The 23,573-nt window shown below is 59.2% G+C and overlaps 1 protein-coding gene across 1 annotated transcript in view; it reads right to left on the reverse strand.

Annotated features, from left to right (window-relative positions):
- Window positions 1–60: 60 nt before the first annotated feature.
- Window positions 61–23,573, reverse strand: part of L1CAM (L1 cell adhesion molecule) — a 43,308-nt gene continuing 19,795 nt past the window's right edge. Inside the window, exons 15-29 of the mRNA XM_086870976.1 lie at window positions 23,354–23,478; window positions 21,884–21,985; window positions 20,711–20,908; window positions 19,103–19,173; window positions 17,935–18,160; window positions 17,178–17,296; window positions 15,540–15,777; window positions 13,742–13,864; window positions 11,089–11,262; window positions 10,407–10,529; window positions 9,379–9,543; window positions 5,093–5,224; window positions 4,389–4,461; window positions 4,095–4,106; window positions 61–1,805 (exon numbers count right to left, since the gene is read on the reverse strand). Of these exons, the coding sequence (XP_086727102.1) occupies window positions 1,589–1,805; window positions 4,095–4,106; window positions 4,389–4,461; window positions 5,093–5,224; window positions 9,379–9,543; window positions 10,407–10,529; window positions 11,089–11,262; window positions 13,742–13,864; window positions 15,540–15,777; window positions 17,178–17,296; window positions 17,935–18,160; window positions 19,103–19,173; window positions 20,711–20,908; window positions 21,884–21,985; window positions 23,354–23,478 (2,098 nt within the window). The 3' untranslated portion in view covers window positions 61–1,588. The remainder of the gene's footprint in view (window positions 1,806–4,094; window positions 4,107–4,388; window positions 4,462–5,092; window positions 5,225–9,378; window positions 9,544–10,406; window positions 10,530–11,088; window positions 11,263–13,741; window positions 13,865–15,539; window positions 15,778–17,177; window positions 17,297–17,934; window positions 18,161–19,102; window positions 19,174–20,710; window positions 20,909–21,883; window positions 21,986–23,353; window positions 23,479–23,573) is intronic.

Below are 23,573 nucleotides of genomic sequence, written 5' to 3' on the forward strand. Positions count from 1 at the left end.
CGGGGGGGTTTTGGGGTGCGGGGGGGGGGTTCGGGGTGCAGACCCCCCCCCCTCGGCTCGTGTGAGGTTGCCAAGGCCGCGCCGTGAGATGCATTCAGAAATTTTGGGGAGGGGGCGTGGTGAGACCCCCCCCCACCCCCAAAAAACCCCCCCAGAGATTTTTTTTTGGGGGGGGGGGGGTCCCGGAGGAGTAAAAGAGGAGGGGGGAGGGGGGTGTAAAATGTTGGGGGAGGGGAAAAAGTCCCCCCCCTCCTCTTGCGCCCCCCACCCCCAATTTTGGTCTTCAGAGCCCCCCCCCGGTGTCCAGACCCCTCCCCAAAAATCCAGCGCGGGGAGGGGGGGGAGGGGGGGGATTTTTTTGGCTGAATCCAACGGGGGGGTCCCCGCCCCTCCCCCCCCGCTGTGAGGTGTTTTTTGAGGGGGGGTCCCATCACCCCTCCCCCCCCCCACCAGCCCCAAACAACCCCCCCCAAATTGGGGAGGGGGCACTTAAGGGACCCCCCCCCTTTTGGCAGTGAAGGGAGTGGGGGAGGGGCCTTAAATGGGGGGGGGGCATGGGGGGGGTCCCAGGGTGATTTGGGGGGGTCCCCAGGGCCATGGGGGCCCTGCTACGTCATTTGGGGGGGGGTCCCCACCCTCAGCACTGGGGACCCCTCCCCACCATGGGGGAATCCTACGGTGACATCGGGGGGGCCCAGGGTGACATTTGGGGGGGGGGCCCAGGGCCATGGGGGTCCCACGGTGACATTGGGGGGGTCCCAAAGACCACGGGGGTCCCACAAACGGTGACATCAGGGGGTCCCCAGGACCATGGGGGGGGGTCCCAGAGTGATATTTGAGGGATCCCACAGTGACATTTTGGGGGTCCCCAGAACCATGGGGGTCCCACGATGACATCAGGGGGTCCCTACGATGACATTGGGGGGGTCACACAGTGACATCAGGGGGTCCCCAGGGCCATGATGGTGCAATGGTGACATCAGGGGATCCCTACGGTGACATCGGGGGGGGTCCCACAGTGACATGGGGGCGTCCCCAGGACCATGGGGGTCCCACAGTGACATCAGGTTGGGTCCCACAGTGACACTGGGGGTCCCACAATGACATTGGGGGGTCCCACAGTGACATCAGGGGGTCCCTACGGTGACATCAGGGCATCCCCAGGACCATGGGGGTCCCACAATGACATTGGGGGGTCCCACAGTGACATCAGGGGGTCCCTACAGTGACATCAGGGGGTCCCCAGGGCCATGGGGGTCCCATGATGACACCAGGGGGTCACACAGTGACACTGGGGGTCCCACAATGACATTGGGGGGTCCCACAGTGACATCAGGGGGTCCCACGGTGACATCAGGGGGTCCCCAGGGCCATGGGGGTCCCACAATGACATTGGGGGGTCCCACGGTGACATCAGGGGGTCCCACGGTGACATCAGGGCATCCCCAGGACCATGGGGGTCCCACAATGACACCGGGGGGTCCCTACAATGACATCGGGGGGTCCCCACAACGACCCCACCCCACCCTCCGGACCCCTCCCCGCTGTCCCCCCGCTGTCCCCCCGCTGTCCCCCGCTGGGCCGGGGGTCAGTCGAGGGGCGCGGCGGCCGAGGGGCTGGCGGGGCCGGAGCTGCCGCCGGCCGTGCCGCGGGTGCCGCTGTACTGGCCGATGAAGGAGCCGTCCTCGTTGAACTGGACATCGGCGCTGCCGCCGTAACCGGCCAGGCTGTCATCGCTGCCCAGCGCCGCGCCCGCCGCGCACACCGAGCCCCCCGAGCTGCCCGACGCCTTCTCCTCGCCGTCACTGACACCCGGGGGACACGGCGTCAGGGACTCGGAATAACGGCGGTGGGGACACGGAAATAACGGGGGTGGGGACAATGGAATAACGGGATTGGGGACAGTGGGGACAGTGGGATAACGGGATTGGGGACAGTGGGATAACGGGATAACGGGATTGGGGACAGGGAAATAACGGGATATCGGGATTGGGGACAGTGGGGACAGTGGGATATCGGGATTGGGGACAGTGGAAATAACGGGATTGGGGACAGGGAAAAAACGGGATTGGGGACACGGAAATGACGGGATTGGGGACACGGAAATAACAGGATAACGGGATTGGGGACAGGGAAATAACGGGATAACGGGATTGGGGACACGGAAATAACGGGATAACGGGATTGGGGACAGGGAAATAACGGGATAACGGGATTGGGGACAGGGAAATAACGGCGGTGGGGACAGTGGGGACAGTGGGATATCGGGATTGGGGACAGTGGGATAACGGGATTGGGGACATGGAAATAACGGCGTTGGGGACACGGAAATAACGGGATAACGGGATTGGGGACAATGGAATAATGGCATAACGGGATTGGGGACAGGGAAATAATGGGATAACGGGATTGGGGACAGGGAAATAACGGGATAACGGGATTGGGGACAATGGAATAATGGCATAACGGGATTGGGGACAGGGAAATAACGGGATAACGGGATTGGGGACAGGGAAATAACGGGATAACGGGATTGGGGACAGGGAAATAACGGCGGTGGGGACAGTGGGGACAGTGGGATATCGGGATTGGGGACAGTGGGGACAGTGGGATATCGGGATTGGGGACAGTGGAAATAACGGGATTGGGAACAGTGGGATATCGGGATTGGGGACAATGGAATAACAGGATTGGGGACAGGGAAATAACAGGGTTGGGGACAGTGGGATATCGGGATTGGGGACAGTGGGATAACGGGATTGGGGACACGGAAATAACGGGATAACGGGATTGGGGACAATGGAATAATGGCATAACGGGATTGGGGACACGGAAATAACGGGATAACGGGATTGGGGACAGTGGGGACAGTGGGATATCGGGATTGAGGACAGTGGGATATCAGGATTGGGGACACGGAAATAACGGGATTGGGGACAGGAAAATAACGGGATTGGGGACATTGGGGACAGTGGGATATCGGGGTTGGGGACAGTGGGGACAGGGAAATATCGGGATTGGGGACAGTGGGGACAGTGGGATATCGGGACTGGGGACAATGGAATAACGGGATTGGGGACAGGGAAATAACGGAATAATGGGATTGGGGACAATGGGATAACGGGATTGGGGACACCAAAACACCGGGATATCGGGGTATGGGGACATCAGGGTATGGGGACACTGAAATGCCGGGACACGGTGACATGGGGACACCAGGACATGGCGGGAAATGCGCCCGGGAACAACCAGGGACCCAATGACCCAACGACCAATCAATAACCCAATCATTGACCCAATCAATGACCCAATCACTGACCAATCAATGACCCAATTAATGACTGACCAATGACTAATCAATGACCAATCAATGACCAATCAATGACCAATGACCCCATGACCAATCAATGACCACTGACCCAACCATTGACCAATCAATGACCAATGACCCAATGACCAATCAATGACCAATGACCAATCAATGACCAATCAATGACCAATGACCCAATGACCAATCAATGACCAATGACCAATCAATGACCAATCAATGACCAATGACCCAATGACCAATCAATGACCAATGACCCCATGACCAATCAATGACCACTGACCCAACCATTGACCAATCAATGACCAATGACCCAATGACCAATCAATGACCAATGACCAATCAATGACCAATCAATGACCAATGACCCAATGACCAATCAATGACCAATCAATGACCAATGACCCAATGACCAATCAATGACCAATGACCCAATGACCAATCAATGACCAATGACCAATCAATGACCAATCAATGACCAATCAATGACCAATCAATGACCAATGACCAATCAATGACCAATGACCCAATGACCAATCAATGACCAATCAATGACCAATGACCCAATGACCAATCAATGACCAATCAATGACCAATGACCCCCCCACACCATCACCACCACCCTGAGCTGCCCACGGCCTTCCCCTCCCCCTCCTCGGTGCCGCCATCACCTTCCCCTCCCCCGCATCGTCCTCCCACCTTCCCCTCCCCCATCACCTTCCCCTCCCCCCCAGGTGATTGGGGACCCCCCCAGACCCCCCCTTACCTCTCCAGGGACCTTCATTAGCCCAGGGCAATTAACGAGGGCAATTAACGAGGAGGAGGCGGGCGATTAGTGAGAGAGGAGGGCGATTAATTAATTAATGAGTGGGGCGGTTAATGAGGGGGTAATTAATGAGCGGGGGGGGGAGGGGAGCAGATCACATCGCGATAGGTCACGAAACCACGCCCACTCTCGAGACCACTCCCCTTTAAAGGAAACCACGCCCCTTTAAAGCGAAACCACGCCCATTTGGTGTAGACCACGCCCGTTTTCTCGAGGCCACGCCCCTTTTCTCACCGGTACTCCCCGAAAGTCTCGTCCTTCATGGGCCTCGCCTCCGAGTCCACCTGCGTGTCCTCCTTGTCCTTCACTGGGGGGGCACCGCTGCCTTCAGGGGGGGCCGCGACCCCCGGGACCCTCCCCCAACCGCCGGGACCCCCCCCCGAATTCCCTCAGACCTCGGGGACCCCCCCTCCCCCATCCTCACAATCCCCCCAAAAAAACAGGGCGTCCTCACCTGGTTCCCATCCCCCACCAAACACCAGCCTTGGGGACCCCCCGACCCTTCCCCAAATTGGGGACCCCCTCCCCCACCAGCCTTGGGGACCCCCCGACCCTTCCCCAAATTGGGGACCCCCTCCCCCACCAGCCTTGGGGACCCCCTGACCCTTCCCCAAATTGGGGAGCCCCCTGACCCTTCCCCAAATAAAGAAACCCCCTCCCAAATCCCTGAAGACCCCCCTGACCCTTCCCCAAATTAAGAACCCCCACCCCAAATTAAGAATCCCCCTCCCCAAAACCCCCCTAAAAACACCGACCCCTCCCCAAATCCCCCAAATTCCCCCTCCCCCACCCTCCAGCCCCCTCCCCAAAAATAAAAAAACTCCACCAAAAAATCCCTGCGGAGCCTCCGGGAGGAGGAAGAGGAGGAAGAGGAGGAAGCAGCCGGCTCAGGGCTGGGGGGGTTTGGATAATTTGGGGGGTGGTCCCGGGGGTCTCACCCGAATACTTGCCCCCCTTGCTGCGTTTGATGAAGCAGAGGATGAGGATGAGGAGGAGCAGCAGAACCGCGGCGCTGACGAAGCCGATGAACCAACCCTCGGTGGCGAAACCTCCGGCGGGGCGGGGCAGCACTGGGACGGGGGGGACCCCAAAAATCGGCATGAGGGGACCCCAAAAACCGGCTCTGAGACCCCCAAAAACCGGCATGAGGGGACCCCAAAAACTGGCATGAGGGGACCCCCAAAAACCGGCTTGAGAGACCCCAAAATTCGGCTTGAGGGACCCCAAAAATCGGCTCTGAGACCCCCAAAAATCGGCTTTGGGACCCCCAAAAATCGGCTCTGAGAGACCCCAAAATTCGCCTTGAGAGACCCCCAAAAACCGGCTTGAGAGACCCCCAAAAATCGGCTCTGAGACCCCCAAAAATCGGCATGAGGGGACCCCAAAAAATCGGCTCTGAGACCCCCAAAAATCGGCTCTGAGACCCCCAAAAATCGGCTTGAGGGGACCCCAAAAACCGACTTGAGGGACCCCAAAAATCGGTATGAGGGGACCCCAAAAACCGGCTCTGAGACCCCCAAAAACCGGCATGAGGGGACCCCAAAAACTGGCATGAGGGGACCCCCAAAAACCGGCTTGAGAGACCCCAAAATTCGGCTTGAGGGGACCCCAAAAATCGGCTCTGATACCCCCAAAAACCGGCTTGAGAGACCCCCAAAAATCGGCTTTGGGACCCCCAAAAACCGGCATGAGGGGACCCCAAAAATCGGCTCTGAGACCCCCAAAAATCGGCTCTGAGACCCCCAAAAACCGGCATGAGGGGACCCCAAAAACCGACTTGAGGGGACCCCAAAAACCGGCTCTGAGACCCCCAAAAACCGGCATGAGGGGACCCCAAAATTCGGCTTGAGGGGACCCCAAAAATCGGCTTTGGGGACCCCAAAAAATCGGCATGAGGGGATTTTTGGGATAATTTCGGGGTTTTTGGGGGGATAATTTTGGGGGATTTTCGGGTGATTTTGGGTTAACTTGGGGTGATTTTGGGGTAATTTGGGGTGATTTTGGGTAAATTTGGGGTGATTTTGGGTTAATTTGGGGTGTTTTTGGGGTGATTTGGGGTGTTTTGGGGGTGATTTGGGGTGTTTTTGGGGCTCACTGGTGCCGTTGGTGTGAACCTCGCTCTCCCAGAACGCCACACGCTCCCCCGAGCGGATCCGGGATGGATTTTGGGGTGATTTGGGGTGATTTGGGGTAATTTGGGGTGATTTTGGGGTAATTTGGGGTGTTTTTGGGGTAATTTCGGGTGTTTTTGGGGCTCACTGGTGCCGTTGGTGTGAACCTCGCTCTCCCAGAACGCCACACGCTCCCCCGAGTGGTTCCGGGATGGATTTTGGGGTGATTTTGGGGTGATTTTGGGGTGATTTGGGGTGTTTTTGGGGTGATTTGGGGTGATTTGGGGTGATTTTGGGGTGATTTTGGGGTAATTTGGGGTGATTTGGGGTGATTTTGGGGTGATTTCGGGTGTTTTTGGGGTGATTTGGGGTGATTTTGGGGTGATTTTGGGGTGATTTCGGGTGTTTTTGGGGTGATTTGGGGTGATTTTGGGTGTTTTTGGGGTAATTTGGGGTGTTTTTGGGGCTCACTGGTGCCGTTGGTGTGAACCTCGCTCTCCCAGAACGCCACACGCTCCCCCGAGTGGTTCCAGGATGGATTTTGGGGTGATTTGGGGTGATTTGGGGTGTTTTTGGGGTGATTTTGGGGTGATTTGGGGTGATTTGGGGTGATTTGGGGTGATTTTGGGGTGATTTGGGGTGATTTGGGGTGATTTTGGGGTGATTTTGGGGTAATTTGGGGTGATTTTGGGGTGATTTTGGGGTGATTTCGGGTGTTTTTGGGGTGATTTGGGGTGGTTTTGGGGTGTTTTTGGGTTAATTTGGGGTGTTTTTGGGGTGATTTGGGGTGATTTTGGGGCTCACTGGTGCCGTTGGTGTGAACCTCGCTCTCCCAGAACGCCACACGCTCCCCCGAGTGGTTCCGGGATGGATTTTGGGGTGATTTTGGGGTGATTTTGGGTTAATTTGGGGTGTTTTTGGGGTGATTTGGGGTGATTTGGGGTAATTTGGGGTGATTTTGGGGTGATTTGGGGTGATTTGGGGTGATTTTGGGGTGATTTGGGGTGATTTTGGGGCTCACTGGTGCCGTTGGTGTGAACCTCGCTCTCCCAGAACGCCACACGCTCCCCCGAGTGGTTCCGGGATGGATTTTGGGGTGATTTTGGGGTGATTTTGGGGTGATTTGGGGTGTTTTTGGGGTGATTTGGGGTAATTTGGGGTGTTTTTGGGGTGATTTGGGGTAATTTGGGGTGATTTTGGGGTAATTTTGGGGTGTTTTGGGGTGTTTTTGGGGTGTTTTTGGGGTGATTTTGGGGTGATTTTGGGGTGATTTGGGGTGTTTTTGGGGTGATTTGGGGTAATTTGGGGTGTTTTTGGGGTGATTTGGGGTGTTTTTGGGGCTCACTGGTGCCGTTGGTGTGAACCTCGCTCTCCCAGAACGCCACACGCTCCCCCGAGTGGTTCCAGGATGGATTTTGGGGTGATTTGGGGTGATTTTGGGGTGATTTGGGGTGATTTGGGGTGTTTTTGGGGTGATTTGGGGTGATTTGGGGTGATTTTGGGGTGATTTGGGGTGTTTTTGGGGTGGTTTTGGGGTGTTTTTGGGTTAATTTGGGGTGTTTTTGGGGTGATTTGGGGTGTTTTTGGGGCTCGCTGGTGCCGTTGGTGTGAACCTCGCTCTCCCAGAACGCCACACGCTCCCCGGAGCGGATCCGGGATGGATTTTGGGGTAATTTAGGGTTAATTTGGGTTAATTTGGGGTGATTTGGGGTGTTTTTGGGGTGTTTTTGGGGTAATTTGGGGTGATTTGGGGTGTTTTTGGGGTGATTTGGGGTGTTTTTGGGGTGATTTGGGGTGATTTGGGGTGATTTTGGGGTGATTTTGGGTGTTTTTGGGTTAATTTGGGGTGATTTGGGGTGTTTTTGGGGTGATTTGGGGTGATTTTGGGGTGATTTGGGGTGATTTGGGGTGATTTGGGGTAATTTGGGGTGGTTTTGGGGTGATTTGGGGTGTTTTTGGGGTGATTTTGGGGTGATTTGGGGTGATTTTGGGGCTCACTGGTGCCGTTGGTGTGAACCTCGCTCTCCCAGAACGCCACACGCTCCCCGGAGCGGATCCGGGATGGATTTTGGGGTAATTTAGGGTTAATTTGGGTTAATTTGGGGTGATTTGGGGTGTTTTTGGGGTGTTTTTGGGGTAATTTGGGGTGATTTGGGGTGTTTTTGGGGTGATTTGGGGTGATTTGGGGTGATTTTGGGGTGATTTTGGGTGTTTTTGGGTTAATTTGGGGTGATTTGGGGTGTTTTTGGGGTGATTTGGGGTGATTTTGGGGTGATTTGGGGTGTTTTTGGGGTGATTTGGGGTGATTTTGGGGTGATTTGGGGTGATTTGGGGTGATTTGGGGTAATTTGGGGTGATTTTGGGGTGATTTGGGGTGATTTGGGGTGTTTTTGGGGTGATTTGGGGTGTTTTTGGGGCTCACTGGTGCCGTTGGTGTGAACCTCGCTCTCCCAGAACGCCACACGCTCCCCGGAGCGGATCCGGGATGGATTTTGGGGTGATTTTGGGTGTTTTTGGGGTGATTTTGGGCGGTTTTGGGTTAATTTGGGGTGATTTTGGGGTGTTTTTGGGGTGATTTGGGGTGTTTTTGGGGTGTTTTTGGGGTGATTTGGGGTGTTTTTGGGGTGATTTTGGGGTAATTTGGGGTGATTTTGGGTTAATTTTGGGTGTTTTTGGGGTGATTTGGGGTGATTTTGGGGTGTTTTTGGGGTGATTTGGGGTGTTTTTGGGGTGTTTTTGGGGTGATTTGGGGTGATTTCGGGTGTTTTTGGGGTGATTTGGGGTGATTTTGGGGTGATTTTGGGGTGATTTGGGGTGATTTTGGGGCTCACTGGTGCCGTTGGTGTGAACCTCGCTCTCCCAGAACGCCACACGCTCCCCCCGAGTGGTTCCAGGATGGATTTTGGGGTGATTTTGGGTGATTTGGGGTGGTTTTTGGGGTGTTTTGGGGTGTTTTTGGGGTGTTTTTGGGGTGATTTGGGGTGTTTTGGGGGTGATTTGGGGTGATTTGGGGTGTTTTTGGGGTGTTTTTGGGTTAATTTGGGGTGATTTTGGGGTGATTTGGGGTGATTTGGGGTGTTTTTGGGGTGATTTGGGGTGTTTTTGGGGCTCACAGGTGCCGTTGGTGTGAACCTCGCTCTCCCAGAACGCCACACGCTCCCCCGAGTGGTTCCGCCCCACGAACTGGACCCGGTACGAGGTCCCGGGCCGGAGGTCCCCGAGCCGGTACCGGCCCAGGGAGGAGTTGGCCCGGCCCGAGGATTTCCAAGGCTCCTCCGCTGCGGGGGAACCGGGGGTCGTGGGGGGCGGGGAGACCCCCAAAACCCCCCCGAGACCCCCCCAAAACCCCCCCGAGACCCCCCCAAAACCCTCCCCTCCCCCCCCCCCCCCCGCAGCCGCTTTTTTTTCCCCCCGCGAGTTTCGATCCCAAAATCGCCCCAAATCCGCTGGGGGAGGGGGGAGGGGGGGGATGCTCGTCAAGGACCCCCCAGACCCCTCCTCAAATTCTATTTCCCGCTTTTCTCCCCGCTCAGGACCCCAAAAACCCCCCAAAAAAACCCAGAACGCCCCCTCAAATCCCCTCCCAGTGTCCCCAAATCCCCTCCCAGTCCCTCCCAGTGTCCCCAAATCCCCTCCCAGTGTCCCCAAATCCCCTCCCAGTGCCCCCAAATCCCCTCCCAGTCCCTCCCAGTGTCCCCAAAACCCCTCCCAGTGTCCCCAAATCCCCTCCCAGTCCCTCCCAGTCCCTCCCAGTCCCCCCCAGTGTCCCCAAACCCCTCCCAGTGCCCCCAAATCCCCTCCCAGTCCCTCCCAGTGTCCCCAAACCCCTCCCAGTGCCCCCAAATCCCCTCCCAGTGTCCCCAAATCCCCTCCCAGTGTCCCCAAATCCCCTCCCAGTCCATCCCAGTGTCCCCAAACCCCGCCCAGTGTCCCCAAATCCCCTCCCAGTCCATCCCAGTGTCCCCAAATCCCCCCCAAATCCCCTCCCAGTGTCCCCAAATCTTCTCCCAGTATCCTCAAATCCCCTCCCAGTCCCCCCCAGTCCCCTCCCAGTCCCCCCCAGTCCCCCCCAGTCCCCCCAGTCCCCCCAAATCCCCCCCCAGTCCCCCCCCAGTCCCCCCAGTCCCCCCCAGTCCCTTACTGGTTTTGCTCATGTACTCCACCTCGAACTCGATGTTGGCCTGGGGCTGGGCGAGGGTCCAGCGCAGGACGGTGAAATCCTCGCCCACCTCCCCAAAACCGACGCTCCCCAAAACCGGCAGCACTGCGGGGGGGGAGGGGGGATCACCCCAAATGTTATGATGATTTTTGGGGACGGGGGTTTGAGATATTATTTTTTTTAGGGTGGTTATGATGTTTTTTGGGGAGGGGGGGTTGGAGATATTATTTTTTTGAGGTGGTTATGATGTTTTTCGGGGAGGGGGGGTTGGAGATATTATTTTTTTAGGGGGGTTATGATGTTTTTTGGGAAGGGGGGTTTGAGATATTATTTTTTAGGGGGGTTAATGACTTTATTTGAGGACGGGGATTTGAGATATTATTTTTTTGGGGGGGTTATGATGTTTTTTGAGGAGGGGGGGTTTGAGATATTATTTTTTTTAGGGGGGTTATGATGTTTTTTGGGAAGGGGGGTTTGAGATATTATTTTTTAGGGGGGTTAATGACTTTATTTGAGGACGGGGGTTTGAGATATTATTTTTTTGGGGGGGTTATGATGTTTTTAGGAAGGGGGGGTTGGAGATATTATTTTTTTGGGGGGGTTATGATGTTTTTTAGGAAGGGGGGGTTTGAGATATTATTTTTTTTGGGGGGTGGGCGCGCACCGGGCTCGGGGGCGAGGCTGCCGAGGCGCACGAGGGGCGCCCCGAGCCCGCGGCGGGTCCGAGCCCGGAGCTCCAGGCGGTACCGGCCCCGCGGCTGCAGCCGGGCCAGGGTCGTGTTCAGGGTCCCCGCGGGGAAGGAAATCTCATCCGGAAATTCCCCCTCGGTTTGGTTTTCTGAGGAGGGGGGAAAAGATGTGAGAGAATCCCCCCCCTCCCCTCCCACTCAAAAAAAAAAAAATAATACAGATGGGGATGGGTCCAAACAGCCGCGAATTGAACCCAAAAAATGACCCGAAACAGCCGCAAATTGAACCCAAAAACCAGGCGGGAATGACCCGAAACAGCCGCAAATTAAACCCAAAAAATGACCCGAAACAGCCGCAAATTGAACCCAAAAACCAGGCGGGAATGACCCAAAACAGCCGCAAATTGAACCCAAAAAACCAGCTCGGAATGGCTCCTAACAGCCCCGAATTAACCCAAAAATCAGCCGGGAATGACCCGAAACAGCCCCGAATTAACCCAAAAAACCCCGCCCGGAATGGCCCCAAAAAGCCCCGAATTAACCCCAAAAAATGGCTCGAAACAGCCCCAAATTAACCCGAAAAAACCCAGCCCGGAATGGCTCCAAACAGCCCCAAATTAACCCCAAAAATCAGCCGGGAATGACCCGAAACAGCCGCGAATTGAACCCAAAACACTCCCAGTGCTCCCAGTGCCCCCCCAGTGCTCCCAGTGCCCCCCCAGTGACCCCCAGTGCCCCCCCAGTGCTCCCAGTGCCCCCCCAGTGACCCCCAGTGCACCCCCAGTGCCCCCCCAGTGCCCTCCAGTGCTCCCAGTGCCCCCCAGTGCCCCCCGTACCCCCCAGCACCCCATCCCAGCCCCCCCCAGTGCCCCCCCAGTGCTCCCAGTGCCCTCCCAGTGCCCCCCAGTGCCCCCCCAGTGCCCTCCCAGTGCCCCCCAGTGCCCCCCAGTACCCCATCCCAGCCCCCCCAGTGCCCCCCAGTGCCCCCCCAGTGCCCCCAGTGCTCCCCCAGCGCCCCCAGTGCCCCCCGAGTACGCTCCCAGTGCTCCCAGTACCCCGTCTCAGTGCCCTCCAGTGCTCCCAGTGCCCCCCAGTGCCCCCCGTACCCCCCAGCACCCCATCCCAGCCCCCCCCAGTGCCCTCCCAGTGCTCCCAGTACCCCCCCAGCCCCCCCCAGTGCCCTCCAGTGCTCCCAGTACCCCTCCCAGTGCCGCTCCCAGTGCCCCTCCCCGCGATCCCAGTACCCCCCAGCACCCCATCCCAGGCCCCCCCGTGCCCCCAGTGCCCCCCCGTGCCCCCCCGTACCCCCCCGTGCCCCCCGTGCCCCCCGCACTCACGCAGCCGGTACTGCAGCACGTAGCCGGTGACGATTCCGTCCCCCCAGTGCCCCCAGTGCCCCCCCAGTGCTCCCAGTGCCCTCCCAGTGCCCCCCAGTGCCCCCCCAGTGCCCTCCCAGTGCCCCCCAGTGCCCCCCAGTGCCCCCCAGTACCCCATCCCAGCCCCCCCAGTGCCCCCCAGTGCCCCCCCAGTGCCCCCAGTGCTCCCCCAGTGCCCCCAGTGCCCCCCGAGTACGCTCCCAGTGCTCCCAGTACCCCGTCTCAGTGCCCTCCAGTGCTCCCAGTGCCCCCCAGTGCCCCCCGTACCCCCCAGCACCCCATCCCAGCCCCCCCCAGTGCCCTCCCAGTGCTCCCAGTACCCCCCCAGTCCCCCCAGTGCCCTCCAGTGCTCCCAGTACCCCTCCCAGTGCCGCTCCCAGTGCCCCTCCCCGCGATCCCAGTACCCCCCAGCACCCCATCCCAGCCCCCCCAGTGCCCCCCAGCCCCCCGTACCCCCCAGTGCCCCCCAGTGCCCCCCGTACCCCCGCACTCACGCAGCCGGTACTGCAGCACGTAGCCGGTGACGATTCCGTTCCCCCCGTACCCCCGTACCCCCGTACCCCCCGTACCCCCCGTGCCCCCCGTGCCCCCCCGTGCCCCCCAGCCCCGCACTCACGCAGCCGGTACTGCAGCACGGAGCCGGTGACGATTCCGTTCCCCCAGTGCCCCCCAGTACCCCCCAGTGCCCCCCGTGCCCCCCCGTACCCCCCAGTGCCCCCCCGTACCCCCGTACCCCCCGTGCCCCCCGTACCCCCGCACTCACGGAGCCGGTACTGCAGCACGGAGCCGGTGACGATTCCGTTCCCCCAGTGCCCCCAGTGCCCCCCAGTCCCCCCCAGTGCCCCCCGTGCCCCCCCGTACCCCCCAGTGCCCCCCAGTTCCCCCCAGCCCCCAGTGCCCCCCGTACCCCCCGTGCCCCCCGTACCCCCCAGTGGCCCCCCGTGCCCCCCAGTGCCCCCCAGTTCCCCCCCGTGCCCCCGCACTCACGGAGCCGGTACTGCAGCACGTAGCCGGTGACGATTCCGTTCCCCCAGTGCCCCCAGCCCCCCAGTGCCCCCCAGTTCCCCCCCAGCCCCCCGCACTCACGCAGCCGGTACTGCAGCACGTAGCCGGTGACGATTCCGTTCCCCCAGTGCCCCCCGTACCCCCCCGTACCCCCCAGCCCCCCAGTGCCCCCCCGTGCCCCCCAGTGCCCCCAGTGCCCCCCAGCCCCCCCGTACCCCCCCGTACCCCCCCAGCCCCCCGCACTCACGGAGCCGGTACTGCAGCACGTAGCCGGTGACGATTCCGTTCGGGAGCCGCGGCCGCCGCCACTCCAGGCCCAGCGCGGTGTCCCCGAGCCGCTCCACGCGCAGCTCCTCGGGGGGGCCGGGAACTGGGGAGGGGGCGGTCAGGGACCCCCAGAGACCCCCCCCGGAATCCCCCAAATTCACCCCAAAACCCACCCGAATCCCACCCGAATCCCACCCGAATCCCACCCGAATCCGGCACTGGGGAGGGGGCGGTCAGAGACCCCCGGAGACCCCCCCCGGAATCCCCCAAATTCACCCCAAATCCCACCCGAAACCGGCGCTGGGGAGGGGGCGGTCAGAGACCCCCAAAATCCCCCCCCAGAATCCCCCAAATTCACCCCAAAACCCACCCAAAACCCACCCAAATCCCACCCAAATCCCACCCAAATCCCACTCGAATCCGGCACTGGGGAGGGGGCGGTCAGAGACCCCCAAATCCCCCCAAATCCTCCCAAAATCCCCCAAATCCCACCAGAATCCCACCCAAATCCCACCCGAATCCGGCACTGGGGAGGGGGCGGTCAGAGACCCCCGGAGACCCCCAAATCCCACCCAAAATCCCCCCCGAATCCTCCCCAAATCGGGCAGGGGGGGGGGGTCCGGTCAGGATTTGAATTTTTGGGGTCCCGGTTTCACTTTTGGGGGTCCCGATCTCCCCGTTTCCATCCCGGGGGATTTTGGGGGTCCTGATTTCACTTTTGGGGGTCCCGGTTTCACTTTCGGGGGTCCCGATCTCCCCGTGTCCATCCCGGGGGGGATTTTGGGGGTCCTGATTTCACTTTTGGGGGTCCCGATCTCCCCGTTCCCATCCCGGGGGGATTTGGGGGGTCCCGGTTTCACTTTCGGGGGTCCCGATCTCCCCGTTTCCATCCCGGGGGGATCTGGGGGGTCCCGATTTTGGGGGTCCCGATCTCCCCGTTCCCATCCCGGGGGGATTTTGGGGGTCCCGATCTCCCCGTTTTTGTTCTGGGGGGGATTTGGGGGGTCCCGATTTCACTTTTGGGGGTCCCGATCTCCCCGTTCCCATCCCGGGGGGATTTTGGGGGGGGGTCCCGATCTCCCCGTTCCCATCCCGGGGGGGATTTTGGGGGTCCCGATCTCCCCGTTTCCATCCCGGCGGGATTTGGGGGGTCCCGATTTTGGGGGTCCCGATCTCCCCGTGTCCATCCCGGGGGGATTTTGGGGGTCCCGATCTCCCCGTTCCCATCCTGGGGGGATTTTGGGGGTCCCGATCTCCCCGTTTTTGTTCTGGGGGGGATTTTGGGGGTCCCGATCTCCCCGTTCCCATCCCGGGGGGGATTTTGGGGGTCCCGATCTCCCCGTGTCCATCCCGGGGGGATTTGGGGGGTCCCGATTTTGGGGGTCCCGATCTCCCCGTTCCCATCCCGGGGGGATTTTGGGGGTTCCGATCTCCCCGTTCCCATCCCGGGGGGATTTTGGGGGGGGGGTCCCGATCTCCCCGTTCCCATCCCGGGGGGGATTTTGGGGGTCCCGATCTCCCCGTTCCCATCCCGGCGGGATCTGGGGGGTCCCGATTTTGGGGGTCCCGATCTCCCCGTTCCCATCCCGGGGGATTTTGGGGGTCCCGATCTCCCCGTTTTTGTTCTGGGGGGGATTTTGGGGGTCCCGATTTCACTTTTGGGGGTCCCGATCTCCCCGTTCCCATCCCGGGGGGATTTGGGGGGTCCCGATTTTGGGGGTCCCGATCTCCCCGTTCCCATCCCGGGGGGATCTGGGGGGGTCGCGCGGGGGTCTCACCTCCCTCGGGGGTGTGGAAGCGGATCTCGGCGCTGGGGGGTCCCGCCCCCCGCCCGTTGAACACCAGCACCTGCAGGCGGTAGCGGCTCCAGGGGTGCAGCCCCCCCAGAACGGCCCCGCTGGCCTCGCCCGGCACCGTCAGCACCCCCGGCTGGGGAGGGGGCGCGGGGGTCCCGGGGGGGGGCGGGGCCTGGCGCCGGGAGCGCTCCCCCACCCACCCCTCGCGCCAGTACAGGACCTGGGGGGAGGGGAGGGGGCGTCAGGACCCCCCAAAATAACCCGAGTTATCCCCTCCCCCCACCCGAGTGGGGGAGGGGGCGTCAGGACCCCCCAAACTGACCCAAATTCCCCCCTCCCCCCATCCTGAACCACCTGGGGGGAGGGGAGGGGGCGTCAGGACCCCCCCAAAATGACCCGAGTTATCCCCTCCCCCAATCTGAGTGGGGGAGGGGGCGTCAGGACCCCCCCAAAACTGACCCGAGTTATCCCCTCCCCCCACCCTGAACCACCTGTGGGTGGGGAGGGGGCGTCAGGACCCCCCCAAAATGACCCGAGTTATCCCCTCCCCCAATCTGAGTGGGGGAGGGGGCGTCAGGACCCCCCCAAAAATGCCCCGAGTTATCCCCTCCCCCCACCCGAGTGGGGGAGGGGGCGTCAGGACCCCCCAAACTGACCCGAGTTATCCCCTCCCCCAATCTGAGTGGGGGAGGGGGCGTCAGGACCCCCCCAAAAATGACCCAAATTCCCCCCTCCCCCCACCCTGAACCACCTGAGTGGGGGGAGGGGGCGTCAGGACCCCCCCAAATTGTCCCCTCCCCCCACCCTGAAGCCCCTGCGGGGGGATTTTGGGGTGAGGAGGGGGCGTCAGGACCCCCCCAAAACCGCCCGGAACCGCCCCCGCACATTCCCAGGAATCCCCAGGCCGGGATCTGGGAATTCCCGATGGGATTTGGGGAATCCCGTGAATCCCGCTGGGATTTTTGGGGAATCCCGTTGGGATTTTGGGAATTCCCGTGAATCCGGTCGGGATTTTTGGGGAATCCGGTCGGGATTTTGGGAATCCCGCTGTGGATTTTTGGGAATCCCGTGAATTCCATTGGGGATTTTTGGGAATCCCGCTGTGGATTTTTGGGAACCCCGTGAATCCGGTCGGGATTTTTGGGGAATCCCGTTGGGATTTTGGGAATCCCGTGAATCCCGTTGGGGATTTTGGGAATTCCCGTGAATCCGGTCGGGATTTTTGGGGAATCCCGTTGGGATTTTGGGAATCCCGTGAATTCCATTGGGGATTTTGGGAATTCCCATGAATCCGGTCGGGATTTTGGGAATTCCCGTGAATCCGGTCGGGATTTTGGGAATTCCCGTGAATCCGGTCGGGATTTTTGGGGAATCCCGCTGTGGATTTTTGGGAACCCCGTGAATCCCGTTGGGATTTGGGGATTTTTGGGAATTCCCATGAATCCGGTCGGGATTTTGGGAACCCCGTGAATCCGGCTGGGATTTGGGGAATTCCCGTGAATCCCGTTGGGATTTGGGGATTTTTGGGAACCCCGTGAATCCGGCTGGGATTTTTGGGGAATCCCGTTGGGATTTTGGGAATTCCCATGAATCCGGTCGGGATTTGGGGGGGGTCCTCACCCGGTAGCCCCTGAGGTGCCCCCGCAGGTCGCGCTCGGCTCCCCCCAGGCTCCAGCTGACGCGGACGCTGGTGCTGTTCAGGATCTCCACCCCCACATTCTCGGGGTACACCAGGGGCACTGGGGGGGCGGGGGGGATCAGCCCCCAGACCCCTCCCCCATCCCCCCTCCCCCATCCCCCCTCCCCCATCCCCAGGGATTTCCCCCCCTCCTCAAAATCCCCCCGGCACCGAGACCCCTCCCCAAAGCGGGACTGCACCCCCAAAATGAGGCCCCGGATTTGGGGTCCCCTCCCCCACCTCGGGGTCCCCTCCCCCACCTCCGGGTCCCCTCCCCCACCTCGGGGTCCCCTCCCCCACCTCCGGGTCCCCTCCCCCACCTCGGGGTCCCCTCCCCCACCTCGGGACCTCCCAAAATTCCCAGATTTGGGATTTCCCCCCAGATTTGGGGTCTCCCCCATTCCCCCCCCCTCCCGGGGTAATTTGGGGAGGGGTCCCCGGGATATTTTAATTTGGGGAGGGGATCCAGGTGGGATATTTTAATTTGGGGAGGGGTCCCTGGGGATATTTTAATTTGGGGAGGGGTCCCCGGGATATTTTAATTTGGGGAGGGGTCCCCCAGGGGATATTTTAATTTGGGGAGGGGTCCCCGGGGATATTTTAATTTGGGGGGGATATTTAATTTGGGGAGGGGTCTCAGGGGGGATATTTTAATTTGGGGGGGATATTCAATTTGGGGAGGGGTCTCCCCAGACTCACGATCCTCCCCGGAGTAGCCGATGACCGTGGGGGGCTCGGGGCCCTTCCCGGCCTCGTTCAGCGCCTGCACCCGGATCTCGTAGGGGCTGAAAGTTGGGGTGTCCCGGACCACCAGGGGGGGCTCCCCGAGCGTGGCCTCGGCCCAGAGACCCCGGCCCGAGCCCAGCGGCCGCCACTGGACCCGGTACCGGAGCTCGGGGGCGTTCCAGTCCCCGGGGGGCAGCGGCTGGGGGGGGGGGAGCACCCCAAAATTAACCCTGAACCCCAAAACCCAGCCCTGAAATTAACCCTGAACCCCAAAACCCAGCCCCGAACCCCCCCTGGGTCACTGGACCCGGTACCGGAGCTCGGGGGCGTTCCAGTCCCCGGGGGGCAGCGGCTGGGGGGGGAGCACCCCAAAATTAACCCTGAACCCCAAAACCCAGCCCTGAAATTAACCCTGAACCCCAAAACCCAGCCCCGAACCCCAAAATTAACCCTGAACCCCAAAATCCAGCCCTGAACCCCAAAATTAAACCTGAACCCCAAAATCAGCCCCAGAATTAACCCCGAACCCCAAAACCCAGCCCCGAACCCCCCCTGGGTCACTGGACCCGGTACCGGAGCTCGGGGGCGTTCCAGTCCCCGGGGGGCAGCGGCTGGGGGGGGATGGGACCCCAAAATTAACCCTGAACCCCAAAATTAAACCTGAACCCCAAAACCCAGCCCTGAAATCCCAAATCCAGCTCCAAATCCAGCCCCGAACCCCAAAATCCAGCCCAGAATTAACTCTGAACCCCAAAATCCAGCCCCAAATCCACCCCAAGACCCCAAAACTTCTCCTGAGCTCCCCCAAAACCACCCCAAACCCCCCCAGGACCCCCCAAATTCCCCCAGGACCCCCCAAACCCCCCAGGACCCCCCCAAAGCCCCCCAGGACCCCCCAAACTCCCCCCAGGACGCCCCCAGGACCACCCCAAACTCCTCCAGGATCCCCCAAACTCCCCCCAGAACCTCCTCCAAAACCACCCCAAGCCCCCCCAGGACCCCCCAAATTTCCCCAGGACCCCCCCAAAGCCCCACAGGACCCCCCCAGGACCCCCCCAAACCCACCCCAAGTGCCCCCAGGACCCCCCAAATTCTCCCAGGACCCCCCCAAAGACCCCCAAGCCCCCCAAGCCCCCCGTACCTGCCAGGTGATCACCAGGTTGTTGGTCTCGTTCCCCTCCCCCTTCACCCCCATCGGGTATCGCTCAGGGGCTGCGGGGGGGAGCGGCTCAGAGACCCCTCCCCAAAATCCACAGAGACCCCAAAATCCACACAGACCCCTCCCCAAAATCCACAGAGACCCCAAAATCCACACAGACCCCTCCCCAAAATCCCCTGGGACCCCAAAATCCACAGAGACCCCTCCCCAAAATCCACAGAGACCCCAAAATCCACACAGACCCCGCCCCAAAATCCACTGGGACCCCAAAATCCACACAGACCCCTCCCCAAAATCCACACAGACCCCGCCCCAAAATCCACAGAGACCCCAAAATCCACAGAGACCCCTCCCCAAAATCCCCTGGGACCCCAAAATCCACAGAGACCCCTCCCCAAAATCCACAGAGACCCCAAAATCCACACAGACCCCTCCCCAAAATCCACAGAGACCCCGCCCCAAAATCCCCTGGGACCCCAAAATCCACACAGACCCCGCCCCAAAATCCACAGAGACCCCTCCCCAAAATCCACAGAGACCCCCAAAATCCACAGAGACCCCTCCCCAAAATCCACAGAGACCCCTCCCCAAAATCCACAGAGACCCCTCCCCAAAATCCACAGAGACCCCGCCCCAAAATCCCCTGGGACCCCAAAATCCACAGAGACCCTGCCCCAAAATCCACAGAGACCCCAAAATCCAGAGAGACCCCTCCCCAAAATGGGATTTTTTGGGGATATTTTGTGTATTTCTGCAGGATTTCATGGGATTTTTTTAGGATTTGGGATATTTTGGGGTAATTTAAACCGATTTTTTGGGGATTTTGGGGATTTTGGTGATCTCTGAGTGGATTTTGATGGGGTTTTTGGGGATTTTGGTGAATTTTGTGATCTCCAAGCAGATTTTGATGGGGTTTTTGGGGTTTTGGGGATTTTGGTGATCTCTGAGTGGATTTTGATGGAATTTTTTTGGATTTTGGGGTTTTTTGTGATCTCTGAGTGGATTTTGATGGGGGTTTTTGGATTTTGGGGATTTCATGATCTCTAAGTGGATTTGGATGGGATTTTTTTTTGGATTTTGGGGTTTTTGGTGATCTCCAAGTGGATTTTGATGGGGTTTTTGGGGATTTTGGGGATTTTGTGATCTCCAAGTAGATTTTGATGGGGTTTTTGGGGATTTTGGTGATCTCTGAGTGGATTTTGATGGGGTTTTTGGGGATTTTGGGGTTTTTGTGATCTCCAAGTGGATTTTGATGGAATTTTTTGGGTTTTTGGGGTTTTTGGTGATCTCCAAGTGGATTTTGATGGGGTTTTTGGGGATTTTGGGGTTTTTGGTGATCTCCGAGTGGATTTGGATGGAATTTTTTTGGATTTTGGGGATTTTGGTGATCTCTGAGTGGATTTTGGTGGAATTTTTGGGGATTTTGGGGTTTTTGGTGATCTCTGAGTGGATTTTGATGGGGTTTTTGGGGATTTTGGGGTTTTTGGTGATCTCTGAGTGGATTTTGATGGGGTTTTTGGGGATTTTGGTGATCTCTGAGTGGATTTTGATGGAATTTTTGGGGATTTTGGGGTTTGTGGCGCTGCTCACCGGCCGGGCCGGTGCTGATTTCGGCGCTGGGCGCGCTGGGATCGCCGCGGCCGAAGCCGTTGACCGCCAGGACCCGGAACCGGTAGCGGCCGTAGGGGGAGAGGGTCAGGGGGGTCCAGGGACGCCCCCCCGGAACCGTCAGCAGCTCCTCGAAACGGCCGGGGGAGAAAATCCCCTCCTCCTGCTCCACCACGAACTCTGGGGGGAAAACGGGTCTGAAATGGCCCCAAATCCTCCAAAATCACCCCAAATCCTCCAAAAATCACCCAAAATCACCCCAAAATCCCCCCAAATCCACCCAAATCCCCTCCTCCTGCTCCACCACGAACTCTGGGGGGAAAACGGGTCTGAAATGGCCCCAAATCCTCCAAAATCACCCCAAATCACCCCAAAATCCCCCAAAATCCCCCCAAAATCACCCCAAATCCCCCCAAAATCACTCAAAATCCCCCCCAAATCCCCCCAAATCACCCCAAAATCCCCCCAAATCCCCCCCAAATCCCCTCCTCCTGCTCCACCACGAACTCTGGGGGAAAACGGGTCTGAAATGGCCCCAAAATCCTCCAAAAATCACCCAAAATCACCCCAAAATCCCCCAAAATCCCAAATCCTGGATTCCTAAATCCCCAAATTCCCACCCTGAACCCCTCCCCAGGAGCCCCCAGGACCCTCTGGAACCACCAGACCCCCCAGGACCCCCCCAAATTCCCCAAATTCCCCAATTGCCACCCCAAACCCCTCCCCAGGACCCCCCAGGACCCCCCAGGACCCCCCAGGACCCCCCGGGACCCCCCAGGACACCCTGGGACCCCCCGGGACCCCCCCAAATTCCCCAAATTTCCCAAATTCCCCCAATTCCCAGCCCAAACCCCTCCCCAGGACCCCCCGGGACCCCCTGGGACCCCCCCAAACTCCCCAAATCCCCCAATTGCCAGCCCCAAACCCCTCCCCAGGACCCCTCGGGACCCCCCAGGACCCCCTGGGACCCCCCCAAATTCCCCAAATCCCCCAGTTCCCACCCCAAACCCCTCCCCAGGACCCCTTGGGACCCCCCCAGGACCCCCCAGGACCTCCCAGGACCTCCCAGGACCCCCCGGGACCCCCCAGGACACCCCAAATCCCCCAGTTCCCAGCCCAGCCCCCTCCCCCGGGACCCCCGGGACCCCCCCTCACTCTCCACGGGGCTGTTGTGATCCTCGCCCGGGGTCCAGCTCAGCCGGACCTGGCGCTCTCCGACCTCCAGAACCTGCAGGTCCCGCACGGGGCCCGGCCGGCCTGGGAACGGGGACAGAAAGGGGGAAAACGGGAAAAAATGGGGAAAATGGGGAAAAACGGGGGGAAAATGGGGGGAAAATGGGGAGAGAAAGGGGGAAAACGGGAAAAACGGGGAAAAATGGGGGGAAAATGGGGAAAAACGGGGAAAAATGGGGGGAAAATGGGGAGAGAAAGGGGGAAAACGGGAAAAAATGGGAAAAATGGGGGGAAAATGGGGAGAGAAAGGGGGAAAACGGGAAAAAATGGGGAAAAATGGGGGGAAAACGGGGAGAGAAAGGGGGGGAAACAGGAAAAAATGGGGAGAAATGGGGAAAAACGGGGGGAAAATGGGAAAAATGGGGGGAAAATGGGGGGAAAATGGGGAAAAACGGGAAAAACGGGGGGAAAATGGGAAAAAATGGGGAGAAATGGTGGGAAACGGGGAGAGAAAGGGGGAAAACGGGAAAAAATGGGGAGAAATGGGGGGAAAATGGGGAAAAATGGGGAAAAACGGGGAAAAATGGGGGGAAAATGGGGGGAAAATGGGAGAAATGGGGGGAAATGGGGAAAAATGGGGAGAGAAAGGGGGAAAACGGGGAGAGAAAGGGGGAAAACGGGAAAAAATGGGGAGAAATGGGGGGAAAATGGGGAAAAACGGGGAAAAATGGGGGGAAAATGGGGGGAAAATGGGAAAAATGGGGGGAAAATGAGGAAAAATGGGGGGAAAATGGGGGGGAAATGGGAAAAATGGGGGGAAAATGGGGAAAATGGGGGGAAAATGGGAAAAATGGGGGAAAATGGGGAAAAAAAGGGAGAAATGGTGGGAAACGGGGAGAGAAAGGGGGAAAATGGGGAAAAACGGGGGAAAATGGGGAAAAACGGGGGGAAAATGGGGAAAAATGGTGGGAAAATGGGAAAAGTGGGGAAAAAACAGGGAAAAATGGGGAGAAATGTGGGAAAATGGGAAAAGTGGTTGAAAAAGTGATGGGAAAAATGGGAAAAGTGGTGGGAAAATGGGAAAAGGGGTGGGGGGATAAAGGGGGATAATGAGGATAAAAAAATGGGGGAAAAGTTTGGGAGATAACGGGGAAATAATGGGGGAATAACGGGGGATAATCCTCAATTTTGGGCGTTTTCTCCTCAATTTTTGTCCTTTTCTCCCCATTTTTTGGGGTCCCCTCCCCATTTCTTGGGGTCCCTCCCCAATTTTGGGTTTTTTCTCCTCAATTTTGGGCGTTTTCTCATCAATTTTTGTCGTTTTCTCCCCGTTTTTTGGGGTCCTTTCCCCATTTTTTGGGGTCCCCTCCCCGTTTTTTGGGGTTCCTTCCCCGTTTTTTGGGGTCCCCTCCCCATTTTTTGGGGTCCCCTCCCCGTTTTTTGGGGTCTCACCCACGACCCTGAGCTCGGCCTCGGCCTCGGCCGCGTCCAGCCGGGTCCAGGCGCGGCAGCGGAACCGGCCCTGGTCCCCGTAATCCACCCCGGCCACCGTCAGCGTGTCCCCGGCCACCGAGAACCTGCGGGGAGGGGGCGTCAGGGACCCCCAGATCCTTCCTGGGACCCCCAGATCTGACCCAGATCCTTCCTGGGACCCCCAAATCCCCACTGGGAC

The sequence above is a fragment of the Cyanistes caeruleus genome, chromosome 34, assembly GCF_971803275.1.
Source record: "Cyanistes caeruleus chromosome 34, bCyaCae1.hap1.1, whole genome shotgun sequence".
Classification (NCBI taxonomy): Eukaryota; Metazoa; Chordata; class Aves; order Passeriformes; family Paridae; genus Cyanistes; species Cyanistes caeruleus.